The 27,541-nt window shown below is 36.2% G+C and overlaps 10 protein-coding genes and 1 long non-coding RNA gene across 13 annotated transcripts; 4 read left to right on the top strand and 7 right to left on the bottom strand.

Moving 5' to 3' along the window:
- Positions 1-262: 262 nt before the first annotated feature.
- HCAR (coenzyme F420 hydrogenase family / dehydrogenase, beta subunit family) lies at positions 263-4,719 on the bottom strand. Its single transcript, NM_100341.4, has 19 exons — positions 4,511-4,719; positions 3,996-4,101; positions 3,819-3,903; positions 3,616-3,727; positions 3,385-3,469; positions 3,239-3,280; positions 3,026-3,104; positions 2,890-2,941; positions 2,728-2,790; positions 2,456-2,553; positions 2,343-2,378; positions 2,201-2,262; positions 2,069-2,096; positions 1,894-1,973; positions 1,739-1,808; positions 1,583-1,640; positions 1,358-1,422; positions 1,168-1,262; positions 263-1,059 (listed from the first exon to the last, which is right to left on the bottom strand). The coding sequence occupies exons 1-19, from the start codon at positions 4,590-4,592 to the stop codon at positions 969-971; spliced, it is 1,389 nt and encodes a 462-aa protein (NP_171956.2). The 5' UTR covers positions 4,593-4,719; the 3' UTR covers positions 263-968.
- A 1,211-nt stretch (positions 4,720-5,930) lies between these two features.
- On the bottom strand, positions 5,931-7,920 carry AT1G04625 (Polynucleotidyl transferase, ribonuclease H-like superfamily protein; the record flags this gene model as incomplete). Its single annotated transcript, NM_001160831.1, has 3 exons — positions 5,931-6,020; positions 6,332-6,888; positions 7,794-7,920. The coding sequence occupies 3 exons, from the start codon at positions 7,918-7,920 to the stop codon at positions 5,931-5,933; spliced, it is 774 nt and encodes a 257-aa protein (NP_001154303.1).
- MEE4 (GRIM-19 protein) lies at positions 7,834-9,212 on the bottom strand. The gene is made up of 3 exons (NM_100342.4): positions 8,872-9,212; positions 8,252-8,323; positions 7,834-8,165 (listed from the first exon to the last, which is right to left on the bottom strand). Exons 1-3 carry the CDS (start codon positions 9,084-9,086, stop codon positions 8,021-8,023), a joined length of 432 nt encoding a protein of 143 aa, NP_171957.2. The 5' UTR covers positions 9,087-9,212; the 3' UTR covers positions 7,834-8,020.
- Positions 9,213-9,399: 187 nt separating this feature from the next.
- Positions 9,400-10,124, top strand: EMB1687 (ribonuclease P family protein / Rpp14 family protein). The gene has a single exon (NM_148433.3). It carries the CDS (start codon positions 9,450-9,452, stop codon positions 9,903-9,905), a length of 456 nt encoding a protein of 151 aa, NP_683274.1. The 5' UTR covers positions 9,400-9,449; the 3' UTR covers positions 9,906-10,124.
- LIP2 (lipoyltransferase 2) lies at positions 10,123-11,498 on the top strand (the record flags this gene model as incomplete). 2 transcript variants are annotated; one of them, NM_100343.3, is made up of 2 exons in its annotated part: positions 10,123-10,255; positions 10,638-11,498. In NM_100343.3, exon 2 carries the CDS (start codon positions 10,641-10,643, stop codon positions 11,346-11,348), a length of 708 nt encoding a protein of 235 aa, NP_171958.1. In that variant the 5' UTR covers positions 10,123-10,255; positions 10,638-10,640. The 2 variants fall into 2 exon arrangements, with proteins under 2 accessions (NP_171958.1, NP_001030961.1); NM_001035884.2 differs by having other exon boundaries at positions 10,210-11,348.
- Positions 11,499-11,869: 371 nt separating this feature from the next.
- Positions 11,870-12,363, bottom strand: AT1G04645 (Plant self-incompatibility protein S1 family). The gene has a single exon (NM_100344.1). It carries the CDS (start codon positions 12,337-12,339, stop codon positions 11,953-11,955), a length of 387 nt encoding a protein of 128 aa, NP_563713.1. The 5' UTR covers positions 12,340-12,363; the 3' UTR covers positions 11,870-11,952.
- Positions 12,364-12,726: 363 nt separating this feature from the next.
- On the bottom strand, positions 12,727-17,123 carry AT1G04650 (holliday junction resolvase; the record flags this gene model as incomplete). 2 transcript variants are annotated; one of them, NM_100345.3, is made up of 7 exons in its annotated part: positions 16,956-17,123; positions 16,571-16,663; positions 16,222-16,356; positions 16,045-16,134; positions 15,806-15,955; positions 14,041-15,635; positions 12,727-13,875 (listed from the first exon to the last, which is right to left on the bottom strand). In NM_100345.3, exons 1-7 carry the CDS (start codon positions 17,001-17,003, stop codon positions 12,993-12,995), a joined length of 2,994 nt encoding a protein of 997 aa, NP_171959.2. In that variant the 5' UTR covers positions 17,004-17,123. The 2 variants fall into 2 exon arrangements, with proteins under 2 accessions (NP_171959.2, NP_001323014.1); NM_001331492.1 differs by lacking the exons at positions 16,222-16,356; positions 16,571-16,663; positions 16,956-17,123 and having other exon boundaries at positions 12,993-13,875; positions 16,045-16,183.
- A 529-nt stretch (positions 17,124-17,652) lies between these two features.
- On the top strand, positions 17,653-17,896 carry AT1G04283. Its single transcript, NR_138685.1, has one exon. It is a non-coding gene; the product is annotated as an other RNA (long non-coding RNA).
- A 571-nt stretch (positions 17,897-18,467) lies between these two features.
- AT1G04660 (glycine-rich protein) lies at positions 18,468-19,873 on the bottom strand. The gene has a single exon (NM_100346.3). The coding sequence runs from the start codon at positions 19,404-19,406 to the stop codon at positions 18,768-18,770; it is 639 nt and encodes a 212-aa protein (NP_563714.1). The 5' UTR covers positions 19,407-19,873; the 3' UTR covers positions 18,468-18,767.
- Positions 19,874-19,928: 55 nt separating this feature from the next.
- On the top strand, positions 19,929-20,858 carry AT1G04670 (uncharacterized protein). The gene is made up of 3 exons (NM_100347.4): positions 19,929-20,189; positions 20,261-20,386; positions 20,483-20,858. The coding sequence occupies exons 1-3, from the start codon at positions 20,085-20,087 to the stop codon at positions 20,630-20,632; spliced, it is 381 nt and encodes a 126-aa protein (NP_171961.1). The 5' UTR covers positions 19,929-20,084; the 3' UTR covers positions 20,633-20,858.
- Positions 20,859-21,566: 708 nt separating this feature from the next.
- AT1G04680 (Pectin lyase-like superfamily protein) lies at positions 21,567-26,073 on the bottom strand. Its single transcript, NM_100348.4, has 6 exons — positions 25,780-26,073; positions 24,892-24,972; positions 22,923-23,565; positions 22,721-22,824; positions 22,473-22,611; positions 21,567-22,379 (listed from the first exon to the last, which is right to left on the bottom strand). Exons 1-6 carry the CDS (start codon positions 25,878-25,880, stop codon positions 22,152-22,154), a joined length of 1,296 nt encoding a protein of 431 aa, NP_563715.1. The 5' UTR covers positions 25,881-26,073; the 3' UTR covers positions 21,567-22,151.
- Between the last annotated feature and the right edge of the window lie 1,468 nt (positions 26,074-27,541).

A 27,541-nucleotide genomic window follows, 5' to 3' on the forward strand; every position in this document is an offset into this window, starting at 1 on the left:
ATATGCAAAATCCATTAGGGATGAACAATGTATCTAATTTGAAACACAGATGGATAATAAATATAACATTATACAACTTTCTCAGAAAAACTTGAGTGAAATCATATATTATATATGATGTTGGATCTAGTTATAAATATATATATACTGAAACAGATACAGATACAGATCCAAAATATGCAATACGTAAATGAATTCTCTAACATTGTTATATGTCAAATTGCAACTCAAAATTAATTCAAGGTACCAAAGTAAGCTTTATTTCACTTAAATATATTATTAGAAAAAACGTTTACATGCTCTGTATTAGGACAATGCCTCTGGTGAGAAAAAATCAACTATGGTGCAAAAGAGCAGAGACATTTATGAGTTTCACTTGAGGTCTGAGAGTCTCTGCAGCAAAGTCATTGAACGAGCAGAGCAGAGACTTGACTAACAAAAAGACAAAAAAAGAAAAAAAGAGAGAGAGTAAAATTTGAAGTTTCCAATGTGTGAAATATGGTGATGAGTAAGTTAGTGAGTGAGTGAGTGAGTGAGCGAGCGAGTGAAGCTTAACCATGGTTCCTTCTTCTTTGTCCAAGCAAAAAAAAGACATTAAAAGCTAATTCCCCCCAACTGTGTAAATGTCTGGTTCCCATCCTCTTAAAACAGTTATTCATGTTCTCATGCAAAACCCTGCAACCTTTTACTCGGACATCACCTTAACCTAAAGATATGGAGGAAGGAACCCACATGGGTTGATTTGGATTCAGCCGCTGATTTAGACTGTTTCTTATTCTCTGTTCTCTGCCAAAAAACACCAAACCGACCCATCTTTTCTTGCCGGTGTCTTACCAAATTCACGAGGGAAATAGTTTTGGATATTACTAACATACTACAAGTTGAGAAACAGTAGGACCAATGTACATTTACTCACTTGTAGGATGAAATATACATTTGGAAACTTACATGAGAAAGGCCTAAAATGTTCATTTCTTGGAGAGCATTTTATCTATTTGGCCGTTTTTGTTGTACATTTCCACTATCTTTTTGGCATATGATGGCATGTGGGTGTTTGCTCTGTAGATGGTAATGCAGCTTTGGTCATTAGAGAACGATCCAATAGTATAGAAATACACAGTTGATCGCAATAAACTTTTATCTCTAGGAGTGTGTTTCAGATCTTACCTTTGCTTTCCCCATTTGCGGTTTACGTACAAATAGTTTCTGATGGTATGGTAGTCCAACGAGTACCGAGCAAATTCTAGACCCTTAGGACCAACCTGAAGCAAGAATGGTTTTGCAAGTTAAGAAACTCTTTGACTTTTTATGCAATGAGCTTGTTTCTCGGTTTGTGTTCATAAGGAAATAATCTTACCAAATTTAGGATGAACGCAATAATGTTTCCAACAAATAGTGGCGCTGGCTGAGCAGGACCTTGACCTAAGAAATTATAGACTAGTTAGAAGACTTTAGCACAATGTTAGTTGCATGCATTTGCTGAGAACTTTCTTTTTGGCATCTAGCTTTGCTTGAAACTGAATGTCTTTAAGCAGAGACGATTCAAGAAACAAAAGAGTTTCGAATACGTTTGAAAACATACCAAACTTAGCAGCATCGTCTGCCTTAACAGTTTCTGTCACAAAAGGTCGCCGATCACCCTGAAACAACAACAAAAGGTGTGTTTGTTCATGTTATTTGTTAAGTGGACTCTTAAAGTCTTAAATATAACAACAAATATAAATGTTAGAAACTTTACGCTGCTGATTGTTGGAGTGATCTCCAAAAGGTTTTCTACCAAGCTGAGCATTTCTTTCCCACGTTCATTTCTGTGGTTTAAGGCATAAACAAAACTAATTTTATCCAACCACGAGAACCTATATGGTCCATGTCAAAATACGTAGAAATATTGACCTCACTGTAATATACTGTGGATGGTCAGTCATGTTCAGACCTGAATACTTCGGAACACCCATGTAACCGATAACCAAATCCTAGATAAACAAGCTCATACATATCAGGAAATGTTTGAAATTGGCAGAATCAAAATTAAGTGAAAAGACATCTTAATTGCTAGAGAAACACTCACCGCTAATGCATTTGTGTAATCAAAGCAGCTGCAGAATAAAAAAGATAGGGTTTGTAATTGTAGACAAGTTTTAAAAATTTCCGACAGGTTATCTATTTCAAGGTATAGAGACAATGCAGAGACTTGTATTACCTGTAACACGATGGAGCTATGACATCTACTAAATCGTTTGCAGGTAGAGAGAAATAGGGAACCTGCTTTAGCCAAAAAAAGTTTTTTAAAAACGGCTTTCAGCTGCAATTGCAGAGCAACACAGTATTTTAAGCGAATTTACCTCTTCAATGTGTCCATCCAAGTGTTTGAGTTGGACCTATAAGAGAAATTGAACAAGATTGGCATCACCAAAGAAAATGCACAGATAAGTGATGGTTTTGTATTAATGCTAACCTTGTAATCTTGCATAAATTCATAATGGAGAACAGTCTCTGGCTCTTTACTAGCTGCTTTCAGAAACTTGTCTAGTCCATCTCGTGTTCCGTTGTCCACTATTAATCAAAGATGTTCTTTTTACTTGTTTAAAAATGTATAAGCATTTCTAGACCTAAGCATACAAGACTCCGAAATAACATATACAACATGGAATGTTCAAAAGTACAACACAAGAACTAGTTGTGAAAGTTCTGGAGAAAAAACAAATCTAGATAGGATGAGGAAAATACCACAATTGGTGCCTAGTACATACAACTTTTCCAGATTCAGATGCTGCTCCACTGATCTCAATGCTGCAGTATAAGAAATCACTCTGCATTACAATACTATGAGAGTCACGATATGGAGAAACTTGAAATATACGTCCACAAAAAAGTATGTTGAGCCCATACCTTGCACTTGGCAACCCACACCGCAAAACAGAAGACGCTTCACTCCGGAAGCCTGTTACAATACAAATTCTAAGTTCATGTGAAATGGATTCAGTGATTGAAAACACAAACAAGAAATAAGGGTTTGGCAAATAACCTCGATTAATTCAAGAGTATTCAGATTAGGAGACAGAGTTGGCTTGACACCTCTTGCAGCCAAAACTTCTTCAGGTGTCCTTAGAATGAAAAGAAATGAAACATCAATACGCTTCTATATCCAGAGTAACAGCAAAATATGGATCCACATCTAAAAAATGGCGACTTGAAGAAGAATGGACTCAAAATAAACCACATTAGGAAGGTGGAAAACCTGGCTAATACTGGTCTTGGAGATAATCTGTCTTCAGGATCACTGTAATATTTCAATAAATCAGTTACATGGATAGATGGAAAAATCTACAGCATGGTCGATAAATGTAAGCCTAGTCCATTTCTGAAATTCAACAGTAGTTTTACCTCTGCACACAAACGACAGCTTCAACCATATTAGATTTCAGCATCTCAATGGCTATGGTTGTGACAATTCCAGTCCACTGAGCTCCTGCAACCGAAAATAGAATGAAAAGTAAACAACAAAGCTAAGCTAAATTCATCTTGAACGAGACACAAAAGTGCCCTAGCTTAGATTGAGCCAGGAAAAGAAGTTAGTAGAAAATGTGGAACAGTGGAAGGGAAGTGTCTATTTACCTTCGACAGGCTTCAACTTACGAGCATAGAGCTGCTCTTGATGCACCCCAAAATATGTATCTTGTAAGGAATCTGCTTTCCTTCCTCTACCATGCACAACAGGTTCCAAGCTCTGCACAAGAACTTAAAATATTAACAAAATAAGAATCTTAGCCCATCAATTAAAAAGAGTATCAAATCTTATCCATTTATATGGACATTACCTCAATCCTTGACATTCCATCTCCAAGAAATGCACATGCCTCCTTCACATGGGCAATGTAGTAGGTGTCGCATAGCCCGCACTGACTGCAAACCCATCAGAACACCAAGGATCTTGATAAGAATGAGACAAAAATAGTGAGGTAAACAAACAAACAAACAAAAAAGAAAGAAAAAACCTGCAATGGTCTTTAGCTGGATAGGTTCCTCCGGGTGGGATAGGTCTGGACTTTTCTCTCCAGTCTTCTCTTAATTTAACCTTCTTTTTTGGCTCTAGATTCATATCTGCAATTAAAGCCATAAGAGAAGGGTTCATGCAGGCTTCAGAGAGAAGATAAAAACACACAAGACAAAGATCGATGCTATACGAAACAAAAATCTGTTCCGAAATTCTGATGCTTTCAAACAGAATTGACATTATGCAGTAATACATACTAAGTTAACACAAGATTTCTATCTTCAAACTCGATAGTGACAGCTGTGGAAGACCAAATCAAGCATTCGACAAACATTACCACTATGTTCGAAAAGAAAACTCCGAATCTTAGATAAAATTTCATCCCTTTAACGAATTTCAGGGATCGGTTACACTGAAATTTTGTATAAGACGGGTCTTTTAAAAAACTGAAGAATCAACGACGTGTGTAAAACAGAGTGCTATAAAGAGAAGACGTGGCAGAAATAAATTGAGCACCTTTGGAACGCGAAGAAGAAGAGTTAACGACGGAGAAGACTGGAGGAAGGAGAGAGAGCCTGGAGGTGACGACAGTAATCATGGTTGCCCAGCCAGAGAAGAAGAGAAGAAGAGAAGAAGAGAAGAGAGTAGAGAGAGAGAAAAGAAGATATTTTTTTGCTTTTGAACTTGGATATCTTTTAGGAACCAAACTTGATAACCAATTCTTAACCGGACTGAATGGTTTTGGTTCGTAAGAGCTCTTTCACGGGCTTTCTCCATTTTTTTATTATTAAAATTTTTAAAAAGTTATAAGAGAGTTTTAATTTTTTTTCATATTCTAATGGTAAGCTCTCTTATAAGAGTTTTCTGAAAAATAAAATAAAATTTAAAATAATTATATTTCATATAACTTAATAACTATTGTAAATCAGAAAATATTAAACATATATTATTTTGAAACATTTTAAGAAAGATATGAAAATAAAAACACGGAATAACGATAAGTTCTGTCGATTGTTGCAAAATTTAAAGATTGAAAATAAGAACAAATTGTTTTAAAGAATAACAAGATTGTCGATTAAATCGGTTTTAATTTAAGGACTAAAGTGATAATTTGTATAAAGTATAAGCTCTGATATGATTATAAGTGACTCTATTGCTATATATCTGAAATTCATCTTCTTGTTTCTGTCTCCTTAACTGAATCCATAATGTGTTTATATAGTTATTCATCATATGTTCACAGAATTCTGTGTTTCTTTCATGTGCTAATTGGTACAATGTTAGTTTAATTTTAAGAGTTAAAAATATTTGTACACAAATTAAAGTTTTCACATAATAGTTTTCAGTCTCATATATTGCAACAAGTCTCTATGCAAGCTAACACAAAGGCAGTCTTCCTATGCAAGCTCTTTAGCACATCATTCAGATTATCTGATCGAACTACATACATGGCCACTAACACATAGTCACATACTAACCATCTCCTAACTTGTATTGGTTAAAACGCTCAATTTATAACACCACAACATCGACAAGAAATCGAGAGTAACAACTAAAACATGCTTCCACGACTCTCTATGATTCTACAAATAAACAACAGAGACTACAATAGCATTACTCTAGTTACAAGCAGAACCTAGACAACATAACAAAAGCCAATTCTTGATTCAGAACAAGGAATGATGACTAACTCAAAATGATTGTCAAAGAAACCCATTTCAATACTCTAAAATTGGAAAGCATCAATATAGCAAATGATCATAAGTGGCTGATACAAGGTCCAAAGCATGGATTACGAGAAGAAAACAAAAAATCCACCTTCTTCTTCTTCTTTTGTCTTTTTAGCCTCTGTTTGTTTCTGTTCCTCTCTTACAAAAAGAACTCACCGATCACGAGAACGTCAAAGCTCGATGATCACCATCCATTTTCACCACCGTCAGAACCGTCGGAACTGTAACTCGGTGATCACACCATCAATGATCTCGCCACCGTTTGTCTCTCTGTTTTCTTGCGTTTCACGATCTCTCTAGCAAATCATGGCGGATCTCACCGAGAGTCCCAAGTATTGACGCAAACCACGCGCCGTTGTCACGAGACTCAGGTATGTTGCTTCTCGCTTAAATTCCTATTTGATCTCTTGGAACCTTGGATTTTTAATATTTAGTTTCTGCACAAAAAAGGTCTCTTTGAATTAGGTCAATCAATATTTAGTTTTCTAACCGCAATTTCATCGGAGGAACTAGGGTTTGATCTTGTAGTTTTTTTTTTTTTCCTCAAACATCAGCTTTATTAATAATTTGCTGTAGCAAAGTCGCGATGTAAAAAATCAGTTATTACAAACGGGATATAGTTATAGCAATAAAACTGAGTGTTCAAAGGAAGTTGTTGTTTTGCCAGAGCATCTGCAGCCATGTTTGAAAATCGCCTTGTCCAAGTAAACTTGCATTCTTCAAATTTTGATCTCCAAGCGCTTATATCTCTTATCCAATTAAAAACTGCAAAATTTGAAGACCGACCATTGACAATCTCTGAGACTTCTTTATTGTCACCTTCAAAGTAAATTTTCCTATAGCCCCTACTCCAACAATGTTGCATGGCCATGACTAAAGCTTGGAGTTCACTTTCCATCGGATTGGTAGTAATAGAGCCTATAGCATGAGCTGCACCTAGAAAGGTTCCTCGATCATCCCGTAAGAGCCAACCCGCTTTACTCGGAGCGTTGCTGTGGTAAGTGCCGTCATAGTTGCATTTCGTCCAACCAATAGGGGGTGTTGTCCAGAGATTAGCTGTTGGTTCTTGTGACGTTACTCTGTCAGGTTTTGATGATAAACGGTGGGTGTACTCTTCTGCATCTTGCCATTCTTTGGCGTCTTGTCTTGCATATCGGAGAGAAGCTTCCCATGGAATGATCTTGTAGTTTAGTTTTACAAAATTGACCTAAAATTGGTGGATAATGTTACGACAGAGCTACACTAGGACTTTGGAATGGGCTTTGCTGTATGAGGCCTTCGTTACACTAGGACTTTCTTCATTCTAACTTTTTTTCTTCTTTTCTTTAAAAATTATTTTAACCAAAACTAAAACTTTCACTAAAACATTTAAATAAATAATTTTTTAAAGGTTTTTTATAAATACTAAATTAATATGACGTTGTGAAATCTAACCGGATTTTTGATCCCGCCATTTAACCGTGGTCATTAGCGATTCCATAAATCCAACATATTTTTCACATCTTCATGTATATTTAGCATTTATTTTTTGTTTTCTTTTCTTAAAAGTTTTTCAAATTTTTTTTGATTTTTTTAAAAGTTTTAATAAATACTAAATTAATATAACGTTGTGAAATCTAACCAGATTTTGGATCCCGCCATTTAACCGTGGTCATTAGCGATTCCACAAATCCAACATGTTTTTCACATCTTCATGTATATTTAGCATTTAATTATTTTTATTTTATTTTTTTAAAAATGTTTTCAACTCTCTTTTTTTTTCCTTTTTCTTTTTTTTAAAAGATTTTATAAATACTAAATTAATATGACGTTGTGAAATCTAACCGGATTTTGGATCCCGCCATTTAACCATGGTCATTAACGATTTCACAAATCTAACATATTTTTCTCATTTTCATGTACTATATTTAGCATTTAATTTTATTTATTTTCTGAAAAGGTTTTACTCTTTTTTTCATTTTCAAGAACTCTTGTTTTCAAAATTTTATTGTTTTGGATATTAAATTCACATATAATTATATATGATTTGGTTCGATTTCACTCGGTAAGCTTTTTCGAATATTTTTCACCTGGAGCTGTCAAATAAGCCAATTTCTTGCAGCTTGCTGATGAATCATGAAACTGTTTTTGCCTCATATTACGATTGAAACACTTAAGAGAAAACCAATACAAGAAGAATACTGTCTGTTGAATCATTCTCTTATTACCCGAAGAAAAAAAGATATAACAAGAACATATCAATCCTCAGCGAAACATCATTCATCATCATCATATGCATTTGAGAGAAACTAGGAAATCACCACACATCAGGACGGAGTTCCCCAGTAGCCGGAGGCATCCAGCGACCAGAATTGTACACATTCTCGCCAACTTTCCATCCCGGAACATCTTTCATTACATCAGCCTCATATTCCAGATACTTTTTCCACTCAGACACAAACCTAGAATGCAAAACGGGGATTGAAACAAGATTGCTATCTGAAGGTTGCTGCAGGCACATTGACTTAAATTTGAGAATATGGTTTACCTTTCATCTTCTTCTGCTTGAAGAATGGGAAGTATTGTTCTACGAGCAGCATATTTCTCTTCCTTCAATGCCCTAAACATCACATCAATCTTGATAAGAGCATTAATCTTGATACTTACTGATATCAAATCAGACTTGTTTAGGACCATTGTAAATGCATAAGAAGTTAATGATCAAGCCAGATATAATACTAAAACAATCTATCTACATAGAAACAGTATCCCGATAACTACTATCAAAACATGCAACTAGATAATTGCTTTCATCATAACAGATTCTCACATCTTTGCAATTGTGGCTTTAAGAGTTTACAAATTGTTGACGAACTTTATATTCGTTTAAGGCTAAACTCATGCTGATTAAGCTTCAACCAAAATGTCGGGGAATACTAATAACAGAATACATAACAGTGATTCAACAAGCCTATGTTTCCATAGGTTAATAATATTAACCAATTCCTACGATAAACATACTCAAGTTTCAACAATTATTAACCAAAATGTATCCTTCACTACATTACTATGGTCATCAATCACTCCACAACACTAATTTTACCAAGGCGATCTCGAATTTTAGAGGAAAAATTGAAATGTGAACGAGCTATTACAAGTCGTTCTTACCTGCGGATTTTGTTTCCCTGGCCGACCTGGTACATTCCCCAAGCAAAGGCACCAGAAACGGCAAGGAACATGGCCATTGCACTAGGACCCGTATTGGATATCCGGCGGGCATATCGGACCGGTGCGAACCCACCCGGTGGCGGACCATCCTGAAGCAGCGGCATATCCTTCACACTCGCCATTCCTGGCTTATTTCTTATCATCGCCTCCGTCATCTTCAACGCTCAATTTCTTCTCGACCAAATTGACTTTTGATCACTGAATCCGATTTGATTTTGCTGAAATCGAGTGTTCTAGGGATTCCGATGAACAACGAAGGGAACGTTGGAGATTAACTAGGCTAGGACCATATAACTAAGCCCATTAGTTAGCAAATCACGGAGTCGTATGAGATGAAATGGGCTATAACTAAGCCCATTTCAGATATGTTCAAAGACCCAAGTCCATAAGTAAGCAAGTCACGTGGAGTCACGTGATTATCTTCTTCTTCTTCTTACATATAAAATGCCCTAACTACATGTTCAGAATATCTTTAGCCGCCGACTTGGTATCATCAAATCGAGGAGATTCGAAGAAGCATGGTGGGATTTAAGAACAGATACATGTTAATGGAAGTTTTTCTGGATCCGGACAAGGATCTTCTCGGAGAAGGAACACCGATCATTCTTACACAATTCAATCTCTCGAAAGCAATCAAAGACAGTATCCTCGTCAATTTCGGCGAGTGTGGTCTAGGTTCGTCTCTCGGTTCCTTCCAAGTGAAATATGTGAATCCAATCACGAAGCTATGCATTGTAAGATCATCAAGAGAAGAACACAGACAAGTTTGGTTAGCAATCACATTGGTCAAAAGCATCGGAAACTGTCCGGTGATCTTAAACTTGCTCGATATTAGCGGTTGCATCAGAGCGTGTAGAGACACAGCCTTGAAGTGCGACAAGGAGAAGTTTGAGCAGTGTAGCAAAAGCTTGTCTGAAGAGGAGATTAGGCAGATGAATACTTCTCTTGAGAAGATCAAACTATTGGAAAACTGAAACTTTTCTAGACCTTTTTTCCTTCGAATTTGACCCCTAAGTTTTGAAATTGTACAATCTTTGTATTTTTCTTAATTCTGAAATACAAAGGGATAAGAAACAGCATCATTCCCTGAAAAGATTGTTTGCGATTTGAATCACTGGGTTTTTATATGTTGGAATTAAAATAAGAGGGTGTGAATTGTTGAGATATGTTCTAGATAAGGCGTAATTCTGTGAAAATTGAAAACTTAAGGGTACAAGTGCAAAGTCGTTGAATTTTGAAGCTTTTAATAAATCCAAAATTTCTAATCTGGAGAGAACCTATCTCTGAGGTCCAAACTCTTCGGTGGAGGAGAAGAACTGAAACGGTAATCTAGCTCTTCAAAGCCTCTTACTTTACCGATTACTTGCTCTTGTACCATGTATACGATCATTTATATGGGTTTTTATCGGTTACGGTAATCCTCCGTGTCTTTTTCTTTGTGTATGCATGTTAAGTGTTCGATAAAATACCTCAAAGACCTGGTACCAAAAACTATTCATAGGGTTTGTATCCTAGCTCCTCAGATTTTTATTCCTAATTTTAGGTTTGCTGCCTTTGGAAATTTTTTGTTGTGTTAGTCATGCTTTTAGACCCCCATCAGTAGTATTAAGTTTGTGTGGAAAAAAAGGTCGTGTTTGGAATCTTCCTATATAACCTAAGTAGTTAGAGATAAAGTGATCAATTATGGAGTCTGTGTTAATGTGCAGGAAATGAGATCCCCTAGAACCTTGGAGGTTTGGAAGCTAGGCACTGTCAACTATTTGAAATCCCTTAAACTGCAGGAGAAATTAGTTTCAGAGAGAAAAGCTCATCAGATTCCAGATACCCTCCTCTCGCTTCAGCATCCACCAACTTATACGCTCGGAAAGCGTAGAACCGATCACAATCTACTTATCCCTGAATCTGAACTTACAAAAATCGGAGCTGAACTTCATTATACTCAAAGAGGAGGAGACATCACCTTCCATGGCCCTCATCAAGCCATCTTATATCCCATCATTTCCTTACGCAGCATTGGTTTTGGTGCTAGGAACTACGTGGAGACATTGGAGCGGTCAATGATCGAGTTTGCTTCGATTTATGGCGTGAAAGCTCGAGCAGGAAACAAATGTGAGACTGGGGTTTGGGTTGGGGATAGGAAGATCGGTGCTATTGGGGTTAGGATATCTTCTGGAATCACTAGTCATGGTTTGGCCTTAAATATAGATCCTGATATGAAGTACTTTGAGCACATTGTGCCTTGTGGGATTGCTGATAAAGAAGTTACATCTTTGCGAAGAGAGACGGATACTCTGCTTCCTTCAGAAGAAGTGATTCATGAACAGTTGGTTTCTTGTTTAGCCAAAGCGTTTTCTTATGATGATGTTGTCTGGAAGGAAGATCCTTCACTCATTTTGGACACCCAAGATAAAGAATAATCCGGTTTGATCCGGTTTTGATTTATTGTCTACAAAAAATGTTATTATTTTTTGACGTGATGTGGATTTCTGATATTGTCTTATTCATTCTCAAATTTTCATTAAAATCAGTCATATGAAAGTATTTCTAAGGAAAACATTTATGCTCTTTACCAAGCCTGCAAGCACCATCAGCTTTGACAGTCCAATTACATAGATAACATACATCTTGATCTCTGAAAGCATCAAATATCTCAAACTGTTTGAATTGCTTTTCCTATTTAACAAAATGAGTTGGGTCAACCCATGAAGCCTAAACTCATTGGTAATGAGTTGTGTTGAATTGGGTTAACCATTTTGACATCCTTAGTGAGAAGAGTATGCAACAACAAACCTTAAGAGAGAAAACCAGTGAAGATAACGAATAATTCTCGGTTTACTCCGGTTTTGTGTCTACCAAAATATGTTTGTTTCTTACTCTAAGCATTCCGATGTCAATGAGTATCTTTAAGAAACAAATCTTTAAATAGTAAGAAATGCATAAATATTCTGTTTATTGATTTTATTGAATTTGAATATATATATATATATATATATATATCTTCATCATCGCAGGAGTACAAACTTACTTCCAAGGAAAACATTTCGCCTTTTTACCGAGCCTGCATGGACCATCAGGTTTTATTTCCCACTGACAGTCATCACATATACCTTGATCTCTCTGAGCATCATATATATCAAACGACTTGAATTGACTGTCCCATTGGAAACTGCAAAAGAACAATGTTGATTTCCAAAGATTTGGTTGAAACTTGAAGTGGTACTCTTGCTTGAAAGGCACCACGTGAATTCCTAGATCGTCTTGCTTGGATTTGCAATGTATGGTAAGAGGTGGACCGCCAATCAAGTTTGTCATCGTGACAACCGTAGCGCGCCAGAACGGTGGGAGGCCCCCATAACCCGAACCAAATAAAAGAAAGAAGAAGAAGCAAACAATAGAAACTTTTTCCATTTTGATGTTTGTATTTATGAATGTGGCTTTTCAGGTTGCTCTTGGAGTTGATTTTATAGTATTCCAAGGGCTCGACGGTTTCTTCACATAGTAACTATCCCATTGACTATTGACCAAACAAACAAAGAAATCAGTGTAAAAGTCATGTGACCAAACAAACATCCAAATCAGTAAAATGAGAATTTAGTGTGGTTTTGACCCAGACAAAAAAAATAAAATAATAATATTAAATCTTAATGGATTATGCGAAATTGATCGTCCAAAAAAACATGGGCTTTGGCCCCACATTTTCTGATGAAATTAAGCAAAATATATTACAAAGAAGTCCCAATTTTATTAATATTTTTACAATAATGTTTTTAAAATATTTTAATGTTACCTTGAGAAAATAATTAAGCCTTTGGCCCCAAAAATCTTATAGTCCGTTGTCGACAACTTAACCTCGTTTGTTCAAAAATTTCGGTGGTAAGAGGTAAATCCGCTACTATTTCAACTTTTTATCATGTTATAAGAGGAAAGTTTGTCAAGTTCCTCTTGTGAAAGTGTATTTGAGAGAAGCGCTTTGTTCTTTCTTAAAGAACATCTTTAATCCCAAACATCTGTTAGCATAAAAGTCTTTTAACAGTGTGTGATAGATAGCCACTGAAGATACTTTAGTCCGAAGCTGCGGTGAGGCTTAACAAATGAGAGACCAAATCTTCAAGACACGAAAACTGATTCGATAAACTCTTTTGAAACTCTTCACTCTCATTTTCATCTGACCTCAATTCGTTTAAACCCTCGTTAATCCTCTTCACTCCATTCTGCAATAACTCCATTCCTCTGCAAATTCCTTCTGGAAGTTTCCTTTTCTTGTTCGGTCGTTTCTCTACTTCCATTGACCTCTGGCTTCTTCCTTCTAGAAGCTTCTGCACTGTTGCCTTAACCTCGGTGCCTTCTTTCGAAAGTAACTCCAGTTCTTCTTCTGAAGGTGTGATTGAAAGAAGCGCTTGTTCTTTCTCCAAAAACATCTTTAATTCCGACATGAACCGCTCTGTTTTCGCTTCTTTTCCAGAAGCTATATCGAAGGCTAGAGCCGCGTCTTCAGGTACGAATCTCCATAGCTGATTACAGCTTGTACGTGCACAGAAGTATCCAAACGCAGTAACCGCGTGGTGTACCAAAGCCCAGTGGCGTTTCCTGAGAAGCATATGGTAGAGTTCCCAAACCGCAATGCTCTTTGGACACTTTTTGGTTTCAGACATCTCGTATTTGCTGAGTCCTGACAAGAAGAGAGCAAGGTTTGGCTTGGACTTACGAAGATGATTATGATGATGATTAGTTTCTGAATTGAATAGCTTTTGAAGCTCTGTTATGACATTATCCATCTCTTGGCAAGTGTATAGCTGTTCGCTTCTTGAGATGATAGATAATGTTTCGCTGAGAATCTCACTGTAACGTTCCTTCGTCGTTTCATCTTTGGAGTTTCTGTACTTTTGAATGAGAGCGACGACAAAGTTCAGAGTTTTGGCATCAATCTCTGATATGCTCATCTTTCTACACGGAAGAAAAACAACAACAGTCAATAATATCCACAACACAAAAATTGAAAATGTACCCTTTCGCTCACACTATTTTCAGTTACTATTATCTGACTTTTGCTATCTCGTGTAATAAAATCCCCAGAGAAGTCTCAAGAATAGATATATTATCATTACTTACAGTATCCGAAGGCAAGCAGATACTGTGAAAACTGGAGCTCCAAGCAGAGTGTATCTGGAGGAATTTGACGGTTTCTCATCGAATTTCTCGATGAAGTTGAAGAAATCTGCAAATATCTGTCTCTTTGCGTCGTTTTTTATTCTGTCTGGAAGAAAATTCAGTGGAAACCCGTCTAACAGCAATGCTAGATATACATCAGGTGCATGGTCAGATCTGCTCTCAGTAGAAATATGTTTGTAAACTTGAACTGTTAAAGATTTGGGGCTATGGGTAAGAAGAAAGCAGATGGACTTTGTAGTTCTTCTGAGAACGGAATCTGGACAAAGAGGTGTTTCTGATGATGGCATTGACATAATGAATGTACAAAGTTGATTAATCATATCGACCACCAAATCGTCAGTGGCATGACGAACCCAGAAGCACCAGAGTTCCATGACTATCTGCCAACACAAGAAGTGAGGATGCAAGAGATTCTGAAGTAGGAATGTTTCAAGCTCTTCCCAGGCAGGAGTTGAAGAGAGTATGATCATAAGGGTTTTGAGAGACAGAAGCAGAGCTGAATACATTGATTCCCAGATTACTATCTTCCCAGAACCATCTGCCATTGGTAGCTGAGAGGAAAGAACTGAAGAGTAAACCTCTTTGTCTGCTAATATGTCGAGAAGCCATTGCAGCTTTGTGGTGATTGCAAGCTTTGCATCTTTGTCAAGCTCGAAAGAATACCTCATGACAGACTGGAACAATACAACTCGGGCCAGGAGCAAATCTCTAGCACTTGTCGCAGATTCAACAGATAAAGACAAGATATCCACCAATGATGTTTTTGTGTGAGAATCATGGCTCTGCTTCTTACAGATTTGGTTTGAGAATTCATCAACGAACAATGAATCAAGAAGTGTGAGCCTGAATTCCTGTGTTAGTTCAGCTGCATTTAACAGTGCACCTAGAAGATCTACAGTTGTTTTCTCCAGAAGATCAGTCATTACTTCACTTGCGGATTTTCCATGAGTTTGTTGGCTCAGTGAAACTTTGAAAGCAGAGATCATCAAGATGCATAGTGCTATATCCTTGGACACCATAGACGCCTGGCTTGGAAACAGCGCCACAACTTTAACAGCATTGATAAGATAAAATTTCACAGGAAGAAAGACCCTTCTGGCTTCCGTTGCAGATATGTTTTCCTTCACCGAGCAAGACCAAGCCTCAGCAGCAAATCTCAGGGAGTCCTTGATCAGTGATATTAGCTTTAAGATAATTTCTCCTACATCTACCTTAGATACCAATGTCTGCTTGTCTAGTTGAAGCAATGTAATCACACCCTTCCAAGATGTATTAAGAATGGCCACAAGATTTCCACCATCTCTTGCAGCAAGCATACCCAATTCACTCAGAGATTTAACTCCCAGCGTAATCATGCTCACCAAATTACCCACAGCGTTGCCTTCCTCCATCCTTGCCTTTCCTACATGTCCACTCGTCTTCATTTCACTTACCTCACGATTCACTGTTTGAGAGTATTCTTTGCACAGACGAACAGTAGAATCAATTACCACTTGCACAGCCTTAAAAATCTCCGAGGAAAAGGATTCGACTTTCTGTCTCATAGAAAGGTGAAAGTTATTAACAGATGACAACAAGGCAAAACAATAATCTCAAGTTGATTCTCAACCTACAGTAGTAATTTCAACAAAACAAATGTTAAAAATGTTTCATGATATGGTACGTGTAGTTACTAGCGAAAGATAAAGATGATTTTCAAAGATACCTTGGAATTCATTATCAACTCCTTTGTCAAATTGAGCTGCTCTGAAACAAACTTATGAACTGTAACAGCTGAGGCATCATCAGTCATGAAACAAGTTTTTCCAATAGCAGTAAAGCTTGAGGCAGAAAAACGAAGATAATCCAAAAGAAGCTGCATAACATTGATTGAATAACTCAGTCCCTTCGAAACCATAAGCTGCGACAGAATCCTACTTCCAGAACCAAAAAGCATCAAATAACCTGAAAGAAAATGTTGGAATGCTCTTCCTCTTGAGACTCCTCCATGGACATAACAGACATGTTTAAATGTTTGGCACACCATTGGCTTACCTAGAAGAAGTGGAATAAGAAAAGATAATACAACACCCCTCCAAAATTGAGGTTGAGCAGTAAGCAATAAAAATGAAAACATTGTACCTTAATAGCAAAAGCAAGAAAGTAGTGTGAGCAATCAGGCCGATCCAAAGCGAGGTATTTTGAAGCCACAGGCAGAATCGCCTTGTTCAACAAACACAGGGAAACGTCAAGACATGTGAAATCTTCCCAGAGTGTCTATACAGCTGTCAAGGAATACTTGGAAACAAACAAACAAACCACTTAAAGCATATATGAATCCAAGTGAAACATGCAAATAAGCAGATATAAGTTCGTCACTTCATTATCCTGAATCCAACCGTCACATAATGGATATCCACATCTCAATTTTAAACATAGTATAACTGAAGATATTGAAAATCAGCAAAACTGATGAAAAGACTGGGGATACAGTTAGGCTCTCCACAAAAGAAGGCAAATCAGAATTCTCTTCAACATCTAACTGACTGAGCCGCGTGAGTAATTGAGCCCGATTCTCGATAAGCTGTTGAGCGAACAATGAAGAAAACGAAGCTCGTTAGATCCATGAGCTACAGAACTCAACTGAATCCTAATCACTCTATATATACATTAAGCTGCAGAAACTTAATCGGAAGGGAAATTGATAAGAAACATCACAAAACCCAAAGCAATCAGAAGAAATTTCTCGATTTAACAGAGAGGATTCGTAGAAATGACTACCGGAAGCGATAAAATCCACCAGAAGATTTTAGTTGGAAAAAATATACAGAAACCTAGAAAATCAAATCAAAGGTGGAAATCAAAGAGAAGCTTACATCAGAAGATTTGATCTCTTCGAGTAACTTCATCGCATTCTTCTCCATCACTCACTCTTTCTCTCTCTCTCTACAGGGAAATTTTGTTTTGGCAGTGTGAGAATCTCTCTCTAGGCTTTAGCTTCCCGCTCTTTACATTTCGCCTATATTGGAAATTTTCTCTGCCTTTCGCTTTTCAATTTTTGATTTATTAAACAAAAACAAATTAAAAAAAATGGAATATAAAAGATATTTTGAGGCCCGTTGGATCTAATTGGGCTTTGTAAGTAGCTCAATTTTCACTCGATGATTTTCAATTCGGTCCACCATTAAAATTGAAACCCATATCAAATCCTTAACAAAATTATTAAAAAAAATACCACAAACACCAACCAGTTCAGTTTTCTTTTCTATTTTTTTTGGGTTTTGCTTTTTTTACTACAATATTTTTAATGATTACAAAATTATAAATTGTGATTAATTTTACTAGCTAATATATATGTATATATATACAAATGCAAACGAATAAAAATTTGAAGGGTGTATGTATACGTCGTAATAAATTGCATGAGATGTAAATTTAGAGGTTGTGACAGCGAAATAGACAATAGAGAGGACGATGCATGAAATGGGACAACAAGTGTTTGACATGCAAATCCTATCTTCTTTAATTTGTGTCCCTCTCATCCCAACGCAATTATTACGTCATTTATTAGTGCTTCCTTTTTGTGGATTCTTGCTGTCTTCCTCCCACAATTAATGTATTTTTCCTATATATTTTGGATTAATATACACTAGATCATTTGCAAAGAAATTTCCAACCATGATGAACCATGCATAGTAATTAGTAAATAGGCGTTATTTATAGGGGTAGTACAATCTCAAGTTCTGAACAAATGTTCATTGTTACGTCCATCTTAAATATGTAAATTAAAAGTATGAGTTCAAACATTTCATACGAAATTACGAATCATATGTGTCAGTGTGTAGTAGATGGCTGAATGCATTATTGTGATCATCAACGAGGAAGTGTGTAGTAGATGGCTGAATGCAATATTGCGATCATCAACGAGGAAAATAATCCGGATATACCAATATCCAATGTTTTGGTTAGTTTTATAATATATTAATCTTCTATATAGTTAACCTTTGGTTAATAGATTAACATTTTTACTCAATTTTACTATATATTAATTCGTTTCTAATGATTATCGAAGGACTTTTTGAACCAAAACTCATATGTCTTCTCTTAGTCGAGATCTTTCAAAACCCTTGACCAAACTCATATATATATATATATATATATATATATATATGTTAATTTTACGGGTTTTACCACTTGGATATATATACTAACTTTTTTTTTTTTTTACTATATACTAACTTTGATATCCGACTTATTTAGAGTTAGACAGTGCAACAAAAACGAAATCTATACACTTTTTACATGTAATGTATATATAGTGGAAAAAGTTTGTACTCCATCCATTTTTGAGTGATGTTTTCATATTTTAAATATCATTACAAGTTCAAACCAATTTCATTTTCAAAAAATATCTCGTCGGAAACCTTGATAATTCCTCTTAATTAAAAATTTGTCTTTGAACATGCAAAAGTATGGAAGAAGAGAACCTCCTAAACCAAAACGATTCAAACATAGAGAGTCGCACATTTCATAACACCACGGCCGAAATCAAAGCAAACGTTACAAAAGCCCAAACTAGAAAATAGATCAAAAGTCACCCTAATGATCACAGAATTAAAAGACCAACAATAACATCGAAACTAATTAATTATTCCTTAATTAAAACCCTAACCAACAAATACTCTCTATTAAGGATGTGGATCGATCACACCACCGACCACGCCGTGTCCACCACCGATACCACCACCAACACCAATACCACCAGCCTTACCGAGACCACCAACTCCACCTAAACCACCTCCGGCTCCGCCTAGACCACCTAAACCGCCAATACCACCGGCTTTACCAATACCACCGCCAACACCACCTACACCGCCTAAACCAGCTCCACCTAGACCGCCAACGCCACCTAGACCACCAACACCCCCTCCAACACCGCCTAGACCGCCAACACCTCCTCCGACACCGCCTAGACCGCCAACACCGCCTATACTATGAAATCCACCGATTCCAGCTGCACCGCCTATGCCACCATACTTACCGATCCCGCCAAGACCACCGATGAGTGGCATCCCTAGACCTCCCACGCCGGCAACACCACCAACTCCGGCGAATCCACCGACTCCAGCAACTCCTCCGATGCATTTTTTGTCGCCGACGCTCTTTGGTGGTAACTGATCAGCTGCTTTTGCATGCATGGGCATTGTTGTTGTATCGTCATGTCCCGTCGTCTTTCCCTCATCAGACTCTCCCGGCACCTGACGAGCACGTGCACAGACGAAGGATATGGCGAGCAAGACACAAACGACTGACAAAGCTCTCGACATTTCTCTCTTCTCTCTTCTTTTTTTTTTTCTAGATTATATTGATCGTCTTTTATGTTGTTGAAGTTTATAATGAGTTTCTTAGGGTTTATATAGCAAAATGTAAGGTTGGTGACAGTTGAAAGTCATAAATTTGGCCACGAACCCAATTTATAACATTTTTCCTTAGTAAAGGCTGTCTGATGATACAACTATACCATGGACGATTGATTGGTCGAGTTTAAAATTTTTTTCATTTTTCATTTTTTCGTAAGTTGTATTGGCTAGTGATATCAGGGTACTACAGTCAGCGAGCGAGCATTTGAATTCTATTATTAATTTATATGTCGAGCTATATCATCATAATTCATAACTAATGATATACAATGTACTTTAGACAATATATTATTGAGTGATTAAGACAAAAAAAAAACGAAGATCGAGTCTATAGGCGAACAATCAGGGTTTGAGAAATTTGGGTTTTGTTAAAGACAAACCACAAAGAAACCTACAAATGCTCATAACCGGACAAATTTAATACTCTCATTTATAAATAATAAGAGAAAATAAAGCTTCTTATTAGAGTTTGCGTCTTAGGATATTAAACAAAAGATCTGATTTGCGATAAACTTAATTCTCTCGAACATATTCGTTCTATTACCTCGTAATTGTCTTCAACACTTTGATTCTATAGAAGTTAAGATGTATGCATCAAAACTGGGTAAAGTTCTGATCTCTAATGGTAAAACGGCAAGGAGTGTTCCACTATATAGGACATTCGTTTCAGCGTCACCGAGGCCCTTACAGGTAAGAAACAATGTAAAAAAAGTCCTCAAGCACAACGTTATTTAGTTATAATTAAACTCAAATTGGAATAGGGAAAAGAAGAGGCAGAGCAATGCCAAAAGGTGAAAGAAGCAGCAGAGGCAGTGAAAGAAGGAGCGAAGCAAGTGAAGGAAACTACTGAGTACATCCAAGATGTCGCTTCCACTACTGCTGGCCGAGTAATTAATTGATCAATCCACATTTTCTAGATATAAATTGTGAATTGATGATATTATCACATTTATAATATCGGATTAGTTAATTTGGTAAAACAGGTGACTAAGATGACAAAAGATGTAACGGAGAAAGTCACTGAGACAACGGATACCATCACTGAAAAAGCTAAAGGTTCTGTCTCTGGTGTTTTAGGCACCGCTAAAAACGCTACCGATATCATCAAGAACAAGATCCTTGGTGGTGATTAGTTAAAATCTACCCATTTATATATCATATTATTTATGTATGTCTCAATAAAGTAATATATTGAAAATTTAAAGTTTTGATTTGGTAATTATTATGATATATCTGATTACGTTATAAATCTAAGTGAAGATTGTATTATGGTTAAAAAGTCTTTGTTTTGTAGCTGAAAAGCTAAAAAAGCTCTGAACTGTTACAAAACCCCATTGGAAAAGCTCTCGACTATGTAGAGAGTTTGTCTCAGCTTTTGGAGCATAATAATGGAAGATACTATGTGTAGTCTCTTTAGATATGATTGAGCTTCGAGTTGGAGAAGGAATAGAGATTGATGTTAATTGATTTGGTTGGGTAAAGCCATAAAGGTAATTACAGAAATGTTTTTAACATAGTAAAACGTGTTATCCACCAGTGTATAAATCATTCGATTTTTAAAGTGATGTTGATGAATTAACATTTATCGTTTACAGAGTTGTGAAAATGATATTTTTTTTTATAGATAATCATAATTATCCTGAATGAAAACCCTAACTAATGATGGTGGATATAAAAAGGTTATCATTATTTGTCGGAACATTTTACTTGTGGATTTTAAACTCTTTTGATCTTTTGTCATGTGTGGGCACATGGGGTCAATTTAGCGTGTTTTAGGCTTCTCTTGTTTTTTATGTTAACGTACGATCTACTTTCCAATGCAAAAAGCCAAATAAAAATAGATATGCTAATTTGTTCTTCCCAACAAAAATATATATGCTTTTAAGAAGAAAAATACATAACCAACTTGATCTAATATTACACCTTTTTAGATTAGGGACTTCTCACACTAAAAATACTAATAACAAAATTAATATTTTTAGAATTAATAGTTTTGTTACTTTTCTAAAGTTACGCATGATAAGGAAAGCATATTGAAAACAAGTGTGGGTGATAAAATAGCTGGCTATTCGAATTTGTCGCAATTAAGATATTTCTTTGGAATTTAAATAACATTAATGCAAACTTTTAATAAACTAACAATTACTACTATTGCTTGCTTCAATCGCTACAAAGCTAAGTACTAATCATGACAAGTTACAACCACATGGGAAATTAAAGCTAAAAATCCAGCCAACATTTATAATACAATGAAAAGTAAAAAGATTCACAAATCATTTATAGACCCTATATTAATTTATAAACCTCAAAAATTACAAGAAGAAAAGAAAACAAGAGATAATATTCTTGTTTCTCTGGATAGAAGACAGGGACAGACGAAGAACAATCTGAGTTGATCAGATAGAACCAAACAACCAACAACACTTCGGGGATTTCTCTTTTTTCATGAAAGGTTGGTTCTTTTCCCTTTTCTTGTGTTAACTTGCGGTTGAAGCAAGCAAACCCGAGGTTGAGAAAAATCGACACAAACACACACACCGAAAAGACAAAAAAAAAAGATAATTGGCTTTTTAAATGACAAATGTGTGTAAATTTACACTTTTGTCTGAATATAATGGAAGATGGTTTTGAATTTTGGTGGTGGGGTAGTAACTATGAGGAACATTGACGTCCTCTGCGACAAGGTAGAGCTCCAGCGTCGGAAGTAATGTGTCCGACCAATGACGAAGATTTCGCGGAAAGGCTGGAGGCACGTGCGTAGCTGCCAGACGCGGCGGCTCCTGAAGAAGTGAAGTAAGCACCGTTCTGAAGCAAATCTCCTTCCGATCTCCAATTCCATCCTTTCCAATGACTAGCCGGTGTGTCCACTCTCTTCGTCACCTATCAAAAACATCCAAACATCAAAAATGTCACAAACTTACATTCACAAAATCACTCACGGGTCTAACTTATTTTGGTTGAGTTATTAATTACCTCTTTAGCAAAGGGGTTTTTTGGGGCGGCATAGCGGTTTCCTTGACTGTTGATTGTCGGGTTTGCGCTACCACCTATTGCGTACATTTCCCAGTGAGTGTAGTCGTTGTTAACAACATGGAAGTACCCGTGTCGACACCTGCAAAGAGAAGTTAATCGCATTGTCATAAGCACAAAAACGGAGAATACTCAAGAAACAGAACACAAAAGCAGAGCACACTCTGTTTTGTTATGTCTTTTATATATACCTCGGCATTCTTTGAATAAGTCCGACTCCAAAATGATTGTAAGCAATGGTCACTTGCATAGCTTTGTCCCTCATGTACGAGTCACTATGTCCTAGCAACATAACCTGTAAAAAAGTAGATCAAACCATATCATCAAAAACCGAATTCAGCCAAAGAAAAGAAGCAATTATTAACTAATGAAACAACAAGTCTTGAAAAGAACCTCGTTATGGTGAGTTAAGTGGTTGTTAGAGATGGTAATCGCGGTTGAGCCCATGACTGCGTCCACAAGCCCATCAGCGCAATGGGACAACGAGTTATGATCAATCCATACATGACTCGATCCAAAGATCGAAATCGCGTCACCATCTGCCATTGTCCTCCACCCAAAATGCGTCTCTGAGCTTCTCACCATAGCGTTACCAGTTGGTTTACAGTCATGAATATGCAATCCGTGAACGATCACATTCGTCACAAACTGAATCGTGATGCAACCACCGTTAGCAATGTGAACGTTTGCGCCACGTCCATCGATCGTTTTGAAACTGTTAACGATAAGCTCTTGTTTTAGCTGAATCACCATGTCACGTTTGAAAACGATCCATAGTGGTCGGTCTTGGATCACGGCGTGACGTAAAGTCCCCGGTCTAGGGTTAACCGGATTGTCGTCTCTTGGGTCAGTGACTACGTAGAATCGTCCATCACGACCACCGATCGCGTTTCTTCCAAATCCGATACCGCAATCCGCTAGGCGTTTACGGTTCTTGTGCCAATTGGGGTCACATCGCCAACAATCGTCGATAGGGTTTCCTGTTCCGCAAGTAAAGTAACCTAGTTTCCTCCTCTCGGTATGGTTTCTCACACTCCTGTAAAATCATATCCGGTTTAGTAAGATTCGACTTTAATTTCATTTTTTCTCAACTGGATCTCGCTATGGAATTTGAAATAAATTATTTGAAAGAAAGAAAAAAAACAAAATCAAAATCAAATCAGAACATGTGCACATGGTTGATGATAAATACTACATATATATTGTTAGACTTTTTTCATAGACGTGTGTCGGTGGGATTAGGTTCTCTTCTCTGGCTAAGATTCCTGAAGGAAACGACGTTAAAGGTAACCGTTAAATAAGGACAAACAAACAATCACCGTTGGATAACGACGATCAAGCCCGTCCGTTTTAACGGATACCGTTCTTTGTTTTTTGACCGTATAAAGCGTATGGATTGCTCTGTTACGACTTATGACCACATGGGGGTACTGTCCAAAGTGCTTAATAAACATTTTTATTTTTTTTGATCAAATTTATAGAGGATTTATGGATAATTAATGAACAGTTAAAAGTGTACGTATGTTGAAGTAAATATAACGAATTCGTATTGTACTGTACTCAGCCGTATGCATGGTTGGTGATGTGAAAGATAATTAATTTTGGAAAAGGACATGGTATAGTTTTTCTTACATAAAACATAGATAATTATATATATGTGCAATAATGCGTTGGACGCGGATCTGTCTAGTATTATTAGTGCATGTGGTGTTTGAAGTGAAAACTGTCTGCTGGGAGCTACTACTATTTAGTTCAACAACAATTGAAAAAGAAAACAGAAAAAAACGAGAATTCTTTTAGTAAATTTAAAATTTATAAAAAGACTACTCTACATAGAGAAAAATAGAATGAATAATACCTTTTAAAACTAACAATGCATGAAACATGTAGTAGGTGATATAATATGTATTTTCCTCAGAGAAAGATTAACAACTTAGGTTCTCAAACATAAAATAATAGTATTGTCTTATTTTTCAAGAATCCTGACAGAAAAGTAATGAATGCCAATTGTTCACGGGAGTAGATCTCAGCAGTAGTAAGAATAATTTAAGCGCATACACTATTTTTGTCATAGTTATAATAGTGTGAACATGGGGATTTATAGACGAGGTATAATATAGTAACAAAAAAAACGAATTAAGTTGGTTAGGGGAGAAATAAATGTGACAGCTTTAGTAGGATAGATCTTGATTCAACAATAGAATGAAACAAAAGTCACAACACTATTGTAAATGAATATTAGTTAGCACTTATAGGACGATGCATACCCAATATTGTACTTTTGTGACTTTTCCCCACAAACATGTAGTATATATTAATTCAATGATAAAGTTAAAAATCACGAGAAGATTTTGGTACTTACATTTCTGTCAAGGCGAGAACTTCGTCCGCTACTTCATCTGGATTCGTCACTGCGTGTTGGTTCCATTCGGTTTCGTCGGATCTAATATTTGTTAGGAAATCATTAGAAATCCAAAAATTGAGAATCTAGAGGAAATTAATGATTGACACATGCTACTAAACAAGTGAGAAACTATAGTATATAATAAGTAATGTTTTTAATATAATTATTGGGGAATGCACCACACTGCACTAGTACTACACTGCTCCATAAAATTCGCTAACCGGAGAAACCGTTAGAGAAGGAAGTGTCGTCGACAGGTTTATTAAATGACGAAAACAACCCTATGGAACAATTTTAACGTATCGCATTGTCGGAGGTCAAAATGGGTAAAATAGACGAAACAGAGTCAAGTGTAGCTACGTAATAAAGTTGACTGAATGCAGCAAAAAGAAAGAAAGCGGAATGTACGGTTTAGATCGTTGGATCTAGATCATAACACAATTTAACGGCTCAGATCATTTACTTTGAAGAAGGGAGGGAATATTGTAGTAGATATCGAAAAGGTGAAAAAAACAAAAACTATTTTCTCTCGTTGATAATTTTGTCGGTTGAATAGAACTAAAACAGTAAATTTAATATTTTTATACTTTTGGAAATTATTTTTGGAATCCGATGGAAAATGTAGCTAGAACGAATGAAAACTATAACAAATAACTAATGTGAAAACGAAGAATTTATTTTCGGAAGATTTATTGTGGAATCTGAGCAAAATGTAGCTCGAGAATGAAAAATATATCAAATTACTAATGCAGATAATAATAAAAATCTGATTCTCTGTATTGAAAGAAACATGGATCTTAACATTTCATAAAAAAATAAGAGAGAGATTGTAGTAGAGATAAAAACCTAGGGAGAGAAGAGATGTTGTCGTGTGTAGTGTTCTCCATAGCTCCGACGAAGAAGAGTAAACACATCATTGCTAAAAGCCATGTCGGAAGAACCGCCATTGGAGAGGCAGAAGCTGAGCCAAAGTCTTTTACTCTGTTCCTAGAGAATTAGAACAGAGGAGAGAGAGAGAGAGAGTAGTGAGAGTTAAAGACAGTGAATGTACGAGTTTGGAGATATATTGGTCCTCTTATAGAATCTGGTGGGAGACCAAAATAAAAATAAAAGAAGACGACACCAAAAAGAGCCGTTAAGACAGACGGCCGTTATGTATCTATACGACGTCGTCTCCTACACAATTTGATTCTTCGTTTAGCTTTTTTTAACGTGATTACTTGTTAATTCCGTCTCCTTTATTTACCGTTCTAACCGCCACTAACTGCTCAAGCGTGTGATTTACTGACCTCGCACGCTTTAGGTATTTGTCAATTGTTGCCAACGAATTCTTCCTCTTTTTGTTTCCCTTAACTGTAATATAATTATATGAATTTCTATTTTTCGCTTAAAGAATATTATTGTTTTGGAACATTTTCAGCGAACAAAAACTGCGTATTTTGTTTTAACATAATAAATACAAGTCTATTTTAGTAAATCATGCTAATTAAACATCAGACATTTTAAGGAATGCGTAGCTGTCAAAATCTAGTGAACATATGTCTAAATCTAAACTTGTAGTTTTAACAAGTAGTTTTTTTTTTTTTTTGAGTAGCTACTAGCTAGCTAAACTTTTGAGTCGTTGGTTCATACGAATCAGATTATAAAATTTCACCCTGTAACCGAGTAATTATTGACATATGAATAATTGAATGATTTTGAATATGACATAATAAAAAAACAGAAGCTAACTGGCTTCAAACTGATGCTTTCACTTTGGCATTTACGGTGAGTGAATATGACTGAGCAAAACAGATTATACTATATACTATACTACTATTAACTTTGATTTATTTATTGATTTTTTCTTGCCTTGTAGTGTATGACACATCATCAAGAATGATGCGGGCAAGAGAGTCATTCCGTACACGGAAACCAGTTGTCATAGTTTCCTGCTGAATTAGCGGGTATTGCAATTGTATTTATTAGAGTATATAACTATAGTCTAAAAATTATTTTCCGTGAAAACTCCATGATTTTCCGAGGCGGTAATCACGGCTTAGAAAGAAAAAAAGAAAACGGAAGAACTTAAAGAATACGCGTTGAGGTCGTTGACTTGACTATCCCAATTAGAATTTTCAAACTGTTCTCACGATTAGTTGGTTGCTAGGGTACTGCATGCTCAATGAATTTGGTCTTATCAATTAAACTACAATCGAAATTTATATTTTGAGAAAGAAACTAAAATAAATAAATTAGTTGGATATAAAAATTGCTAGTGGATTCGTCTCCTTAATAAACAAGCATTTCATCGAGACATCGACTACATATAGAATATAGTTATGTACGCTATATTTGAAAAGGCTTTAAATCTGAACTTATAATGATTTTCCTCGTGATATCAAGTTTTCTTAGTTAAATATCCCATGATTATAATTTGGTTTTTATTTACCTTTATGGGAGCACAAATAATGTTCCCATGCAACAACCCGAACTCCTCTCATCATAATGTCAATTTTTTTTTTCTTCACGCTTTGCCTAATTATAGTTTTACCAATTTACCCCCAATCCCAACATTACTATAACTTGGACGAACCCATGATATCATATCCCAAATCCTATCGGACCT

This window comes from Arabidopsis thaliana (genome assembly GCF_000001735.4).
Source record: "Arabidopsis thaliana chromosome 1 sequence".
Classification (NCBI taxonomy): domain Eukaryota; kingdom Viridiplantae; phylum Streptophyta; class Magnoliopsida; order Brassicales; family Brassicaceae; genus Arabidopsis; species Arabidopsis thaliana.

What these genes read in the sequence shown, in the direction of transcription:
- HCAR (NM_100341.4), bottom strand. Translation starts at nt 4,592, where the DNA reads ATGATTACTGTCGTCACCTCCAGGCTCTCTCTCCTTCCTCCAGTCTTC. An exon ending in CCAAGACCAGTATTAGCCAG is followed by an intron (nt 3,105 to 3,238) that starts GTTTTCCACCTT and finishes TTTCATTCTAAG; the next exon opens with GACACCTGAAGAAGTTTTGG. An exon ending in ATTACACAAATGCATTAGCG is followed by an intron (nt 1,974 to 2,068) that starts GTGAGTGTTTCT and finishes TTGTTTATCTAG; the next exon opens with GATTTGGTTATCGGTTACAT.
- MEE4 (NM_100342.4), bottom strand. Translation starts at nt 9,086, where the DNA reads ATGACGGAGGCGATGATAAGAAATAAGCCAGGAATGGCGAGTGTGAAG. An exon ending in CAGGGAAACAAAATCCGCAG is followed by an intron (nt 8,324 to 8,871) that starts GTAAGAACGACT and finishes TGTGATGTTTAG; the next exon opens with GGCATTGAAGGAAGAGAAAT. An exon ending in CAAGCAGAAGAAGATGAAAG is followed by an intron (nt 8,166 to 8,251) that starts GTAAACCATATT and finishes TTTGCATTCTAG; the next exon opens with GTTTGTGTCTGAGTGGAAAA.
- EMB1687 (NM_148433.3), top strand. Translation starts at nt 9,450, where the DNA reads ATGGTGGGATTTAAGAACAGATACATGTTAATGGAAGTTTTTCTGGAT.
- AT1G04645 (NM_100344.1), bottom strand. Translation starts at nt 12,339, where the DNA reads ATGGAAAAAGTTTCTATTGTTTGCTTCTTCTTCTTTCTTTTATTTGGT.
- AT1G04660 (NM_100346.3), bottom strand. Translation starts at nt 19,406, where the DNA reads ATGTCGAGAGCTTTGTCAGTCGTTTGTGTCTTGCTCGCCATATCCTTC.
- AT1G04670 (NM_100347.4), top strand. Translation starts at nt 20,085, where the DNA reads ATGTATGCATCAAAACTGGGTAAAGTTCTGATCTCTAATGGTAAAACG. An exon ending in CGTCACCGAGGCCCTTACAG is followed by an intron (nt 20,190 to 20,260) that starts GTAAGAAACAAT and finishes AAATTGGAATAG; the next exon opens with GGAAAAGAAGAGGCAGAGCA. An exon ending in CTTCCACTACTGCTGGCCGA is followed by an intron (nt 20,387 to 20,482) that starts GTAATTAATTGA and finishes TTGGTAAAACAG; the next exon opens with GTGACTAAGATGACAAAAGA.
- AT1G04680 (NM_100348.4), bottom strand. Translation starts at nt 25,880, where the DNA reads ATGGCGGTTCTTCCGACATGGCTTTTAGCAATGATGTGTTTACTCTTC. An exon ending in GTTCTCGCCTTGACAGAAAT is followed by an intron (nt 23,566 to 24,891) that starts GTAAGTACCAAA and finishes ATGATTTTACAG; the next exon opens with GAGTGTGAGAAACCATACCG. An exon ending in AAAACCCCTTTGCTAAAGAG is followed by an intron (nt 22,380 to 22,472) that starts GTAATTAATAAC and finishes TGTTTTTGATAG; the next exon opens with GTGACGAAGAGAGTGGACAC.